General features: G+C 43.0%; 1 protein-coding gene across 10 annotated transcripts in view; it reads right to left on the reverse strand.

The window, feature by feature from the left end:
- The window catches only part of dlg1b (discs large MAGUK scaffold protein 1b), a 170,612-nt gene extending 164,477 nt beyond the window's left edge, over window positions 1–6,135 (reverse strand). For 4 of the 10 annotated variants that reach the window (XM_084058405.1, XM_084058409.1, XM_084058404.1 and 1 more), the window contains exons 1-2: window positions 4,699–6,133; window positions 1,732–1,863 (exon numbers count right to left, since the gene is read on the reverse strand). In XM_084058405.1, coding sequence (XP_083914531.1) covers window positions 1,732–1,863; window positions 4,699–4,717 — 151 coding nt within the window. In that variant the 5' untranslated portion in view covers window positions 4,718–6,133. Of the gene's footprint in view, window positions 1–1,731; window positions 1,864–4,698 lie in introns of all 10 variants that reach the window. The other 6 variants (XM_084058407.1, XM_084058406.1, XM_084058402.1 and 3 more) reach the window with 4 other exon arrangements.
- Between the last annotated feature and the right edge of the window lie 389 nt (window positions 6,136–6,524).

A 6,524-nucleotide genomic window follows, 5' to 3' on the forward strand; every position in this document is an offset into this window, starting at 1 on the left:
TGTGTGTGTGTGTGTGCGTGCGTGTTGTTGATCCGGTAACAAGTTTAGACTTGCCTGCAATGGATGGGCCTACAACACACACACACACACACAGCACAGCATTCCCCTCGTAACCGCAACCACGGGTGAAAGTGATTGTATTTGTTCATGACATGTATTATTGTGTAAACTTTTCAAATGTTTTACTTAAGTAAAAGTATCAACACTGCAATGTAGAAGTACTTTGTTACAAGTAAAAGTCCGGAATTCATAATGGACTTGAGTAAAAGTACAAAAGTATTGGTATCAAAATGTACTTAAAGTACCAAAAGTATAAGTACTAAGACGTTTGAAAATAGCAGATCTACAAGCTCACAACGCGTCGCATCGCGAGCTTGTAGATCGTCTATTTTCAAATAGCCTATGTATAAAATAGGGCTAAAGTTTAACGTATGTTTTGTAATAATTTATATCTGCAAAGTAAGTAGTAACTAAAGTTTTCAAATAATTGTAGTGGAGTAAAAGTACTACACTCCAGTAGTTAACTGTGTGGTCAAGTAAAGAAACCGTTCCTCATTTTGCTGGGGGAAAACCCCTCAAGGACCCCTGGGGGTCCCTGGACCCCCAGTGGGGACCCTCTCGTCTCGCTGGCTCTCCCTCTCCACCAAATCTACTGGTCTAATCTCCTCATTTTATCTCTACGCCGGCTAGACTCTGCAGGAGCCGTCTATAAGAGGGTCTCTGTCTGCGTGTCTGCGTTTTCGGAGACATGCAGCCAATCTCACCAAACCGCTGGACCAATCGGTGCCAAAGTTATTTGTTTTGTTTTAACCCCTTAAGCCCCATTTTATACCGTGATCTGGGGAAAATAGCACATCTGCCCAAAATAGGGACGCTGGGTTTACAGTGGTTACGTAAATCAGCTACAGGCCGCTTCATCTTTGGAACATGGCAACTCAACGGATCGTTTAATGCATTTCACTGTACATACACACGCATAGGCCTGTTGATGATGAAAGTGCAGGTATATGGACAGACTGACTGAAGAAAAAGTACAGATTTAAACCACTTAAACCCCTGTAGTCTTAGAGAACTGGACTTGAGGTACAACTCTTTGACCACTTTTTCGCCAATAAATAGCAGATCTACAAGCTTGTAGATCTGCTATACTTTTGGCTAAAACATGATCATGATGCACTTGCATGACGTGATTTTTTAAATCACACTTTCATAAAAAACGTGTGCACGGTGGCAGTCTGGATCCCTGAAGCGGTTGTGTTGCTTTCCTGTTGTGTCGCAAATCCGTGATGTCATATCGAGCTGCGTTGCATCATGTATTCTATTCTAATTTAACCCATTCAATCTGGGAACGCATCTACAAATGTCTTCTAAAGTTCAGTCTAAAGTTCAGTTTTCTGAAGACCGTATGTTGCTATAATATCAGTGGTTCTCAAACTTTTTCATGTCAAGGACTACCCAAAATTATATGCGTTTGGTCGCGGACGCCCCATCTCAAAATGCGTTGTTCCAGGGACCCCCAGAAGCAAAGATTTGAGATACAAGTGTATCATTTTCAAAGATTATTCAAAGATTTGCACAAATGTTCACGATTTTTCATTTTGCACCGAGGGCCGCGCTATGAGCTTGTATATCTGCTATTTTTGAATAGCTAAAAATCGAAAAATGACACAGATGCGTTCCCGGATTGAATGGGTTTCAAAAGAAGATAATGCGGTGCCGGCGGAGTCTTACCTATGAGAGCTTGGAACAGGTTGCTCTGGAAGATGTCAATGACTCTCTGGATGGAGTGTCTGAGTTGTCGGTCTTCTGTGTGGTTGAGCTTCGTCCTGTACTCCTCCAGCAGCACCATGGCGCGCTGCGCGTCTACACACACACACACACACACACAATGCAGGAGGGGTAGCATTAATACACACATACATACATTATGTCCATGCACTGCTTGTAAGGGACCTTTGAGCAACCTTTTTCCACTGCAAGGACCCCCATTCGACATGACTAGGACACAAGGCCCCCATTTAGTATGAAATCTCGAGTGTTAATATAACTGAGAGAGTACACATGGAACCAAATGGACCCTCACGGGTCCATTTGGTTCCATGTGTACACTCTCAGAGGTGCAGAACCCCTGGAACCCCCTCAGGGACCTCGGAGTCCACGTTGAGAACCTCTGCCATATAACAGTGTGTCTCAATATGGGGTCAGGGGTCCTTGAGGGGGTTCCCCCAGCAAAATGAGGGACGGTTTCTTTACATGACAGAATTTAAGGGACAAGAAAATGATATCCAGTGAAAAAGAATGGAGAAAAACTGATGGATAAAGTGAATTCAGTGTTTTCATTTACACTTGTGTCCGGGGATAAACAAAACAAACATGGAAAAGGGTTGGTGATTGCCAAATCAAAATACAACACAACTGTCTCTCCAGTGAGAGACAGGCCTTCAATAACCCTGTACCAACAATATTTATTCCATTTGTATAGTTTCAATAACCCTGTGCTAGCTATATTTATTCAATTTGTTTGTCTAGTTTCAATAACCCTGTGCTAACTATATTTATTCAATTTGTCTAGTTTCAATAACCCTGTGCTAACTATATTTATTCAATTTGTTTGTATAGTTTCAATAACACTGTGATAACTATATCCATTCCACTCGTATAGTTCAAATGTTTCGATAGTAACTAAACAACAGAGAGGATGAACTTGATGAACTCTCAGCGTTCAATAACTGTCAACATTCTATAGCAGGTTACAACGTTGCCTACCATTGTATAACAGGTTAGATGTATCAGAAGTTCAATGAAGTGACTGCAATTGCAAAAGCAGCTACTGTACAATGAAACCTCAAAGTAGACTTAACAACTGACTTGTGATCAGCCAAGGTGCCCCATAAACAACCTGGCTAGCCACCAGTGGTATAAAGTAACTAAGTATATTTTCTCAAGTACTGTACTTATGTACAATGAAGGTATTTTTACTTCACTCACTACATCTCAGAGGCAGATATTATAATTTTACTCCACTGCAATTATTTGAAAACTTTAGTTACTAGTTACTTTGTAGACTTTGATTATTATTACAAAACACACATTACCCCTATATACATTTTGGCCATTTGAAAATAGCTGATCGACAAGCTCACAATACAAGCTACAAGCTCACGAAGCGACGCATTGTGAGCTGGTAGATCTGCTATTTTCAAAAGATTGTTATGCATTTGAAAACTTGTGAAATGCAACATTTGAATAATGTGTACTTTCTACTTATGGCACTTTAAGTGCATTTTGATACCAATACTTTTGTACTTTTACTCAAGCACATTTTGAATTCCGGACTTTTACTTGTAACAGAGTATTTCTATATTAAAGTATTGATACTTCTACTTAAGTAAAAAATGTGAGTACTTTTTCCATCACTGATAACTGTCAACATTCTGCAGCAGGTTTAATACAACGTCGCCTAACATTGTACAACAGGTTACAATGTAACATTGTACAACAGGTTACAATGTAACATTGTACAACAAGTTACAATTAAACACTGTACAACATGGACGTTACAATGTATCAGAAGTTCAATGAGTGACTACAATGAAACCTCAAAGTGACTTAACAACTGACTTGTGATCAGCCAAGGTGGATTCCAGTGACTCTCTGGGTATTAGGGGGGTCTAAAGTGTCCCTTACAAGTCTGTAACTCTGACAGTATACAAATGGAACCAAACAGTATACAAATGGAACCAAATGGACCCCTACTTCTATACTGTCAGAGCTAAAGGAGAGAGCTTGAAATGTTTAAGTTTGAGAACCACTGCCATAAACAACTTGGGCTAGCCACTGTGGCTAGCAGCTAGCCAGCCTTACTTTAGACTGACTTTGGTTCACCAGACTGTACAGACATGTCTTGTTATTACACTATTCTGTTTATTACATCATTATGTCCGTCACATGGCGACATATTATGTATTTCAGCTCAGGTTGGCTGCACAACGTGAAGTTACCCCCCTGCAGCCTTTTAGCAATGCTAGCAGGTGTTACACCGAGTTGTGTGTCCCCGTCTAAATCTGTGTCACTTCGAAGTTGACCATGATTTTTCTTTTTTTTAACCCCCGGGTTTTGATTTCAAACTAAGGAAATAAAACTAGTTCATTTCCTAATTGGTTGGATTATGAAACAAGCAAAGCAACGTCATGAAACAACTGCTCATAGTAGATGTTTTGACACCCTACGTTTCCCTGTCAAAACGTCCCCTCATAAGTTGAGGGAGACCAGTGGTGGAAAGGAACTAAGTACATGTACTCAAGTACTGTACTTAAGTACTCCATTTTGATGCATTTTTACTTTACTGGAGTATTTCCAATTTTCAGTACTATTACCTCTACTCCACTACATCTCAAGAGGCAAATGTTGTACTTTTTACTCCACTACAGTTATTTGAAAGTTACTAGTACTTTTACTTTTGGCACTTCAAGTATATTTTGCTGACAATGCTTTTGTACTTTTACTCAACATTTTGAACACAGGCTTTTTACTTGTAACAGCGTATTTTTATATTGTGGTATTGCTACTTTTGTTTTACTTAAGTAAAGTATCTGAGTAGCCTACTTCTTCCACCACTGAGGGAGACACCGATTGTGACGGGGACACAATACAGGGCACTACACCACCACCGGCAACAGAGAGGTGAAAGCCGCTTACCTTTCTTCCTGACTGGCATGATGATGAAGATGAGGAGGAGGAGGGTGTGTGTGTGTGGGTGTGGAACTCCCCACCACACACAGTCTGTTAAAGATCACTTAATATGTCTCCACACGCACGCATACACACGAACATAGATAGATAGACATACACACACACGCAACACTTTCACTTTTCCCCCGCTGTCCCAAGTGTGTGTGCATGTGTGTGTGTTGCCCTAGGCTGGGCTTAGGAAACCCCCTCCACCACGGTTCAACTCCCCCCCAGAACACACACACACACACACACACCGACAAACTGTGGAGGATCACACAAGATCCAGACCAAAGGAGGATCACACAAGATCCAAACTGTGGCGGATCACACGAGATCCAGACCCGAGGAGGATCACACAGGATCCAAACTGTGGAGAATCACACAAGATCCAGACCCGTAGGATCACACAAGATCCGGACCCGGAGGATCACACAAGATCCAAACTGTGGAGGATCACACAAGATCCAAACCCGAAAGATCCCCCGAATGAATCCAGATCCAGGAGGGAGAAATCCCGAAGAAAAACCCGTCCAGCACCGTTGCGTACGTCCACCGTTCTGACAGCTGACCGGGGGGAAAGAATCAGGATCGACGCCGCGATCAGCCGCTGTGTGTCCGGGCAGGGCTGCTGCTAAAGCCCCCTGGTCCTACCGGTCCTCCGGTCCCGCTTCGCTAGATCGCTTTGATGCTGCTTCCAAAGAAGAGTGAACTCTCTCTCTCCCTCACCCTCTCTCTCTCTGGTGTGCGTGTGTTGTGTGTTGGCCGTGCACGCACGTTCAATCTCACGCACGCACAGGTGATGTGTGTTGTTGAAACTCCACGGTGACGGATCCCCGCGACTCGATCTTTCCCCGACGTCGCTTTGATTCGCAGCTTTTTGCAAATACAAATAAATAAACTCCTTCAAAGCTGCAGATCTGGTGTGTTACGGTGTCGTGTCGTGCCGTTCCACCACTTTCTTTGCACACACACACACACGCACACACACTGTCCCCCCCCGGTGCACAATAACGGCTGTGTGTGTGTGTATTCGTGTCAAACTTCTCCCCGTGTCCCCTCCTCCTTTTCTTTCTCTGCCTCCTCTTCCTACTCCTGGGTCAGAAAATTCCAAACTTTCCTCCAAAATGGCGTCTCGGAGAGTCTCGAAATAAAGCCATGTGATTTCCGACCGTAACACCCCCGGCTGCCCAATCAACTGGCTCACCTAAAACACATCAAGGAGGAGGAAGAGGAGGGGACATGATGAAGAACTTGAGGGTTTCTTCGAGTAGTGTGAGTCGGTTGTTGTGGAAGAAACAAGACTAAGAGTCTAAATCTCTGCACTCTGACTGTGAGTGGAGCTAAAAGTGAAAGAAGCATGAAAATGTGATTGTCACATCACAGTGCCACATTAGTGTGTGTGTGTGTGTGTGTGTGTGTGTGTGTGTGTGTGTGTGTGTGTGTGTGTGTGTGTTAGTGGTGGGAAAAAAAACCTTGGTTTCAGTGAACGAACGATTTCGTTAACGTTCATGGCAATGATCCGTTCAAATGATTCGTTCTTTAGCGCTATATTGTCTAGTGAAAAACAACTAAACAACCACACCGCTGTCTGTCTGTCGCAGGAACAGCCCGCTCTCCCGTCCCGTGTACGGGGGGCATGAACGAAAGTGTGAACGTAACAGTTTCAGTTAAGTGAACAAGTTCGTTCACGGCAATGAACTAGTTCTTTTAAACGAATCGATGAACAACCCATCACTAGTCTGTGCATGTGTGCGTGTGTGTGTGTGTGTGACCCCTACTTTTTTTCTGCT

The sequence above is a fragment of the Gymnoscopelus microlampas genome, assembly GCF_963454915.1.
Source record: "Gymnoscopelus microlampas genome assembly, chromosome: 5".
In the NCBI taxonomy this organism is placed as follows: Eukaryota; Metazoa; Chordata; class Actinopteri; order Myctophiformes; family Myctophidae; genus Gymnoscopelus; species Gymnoscopelus microlampas.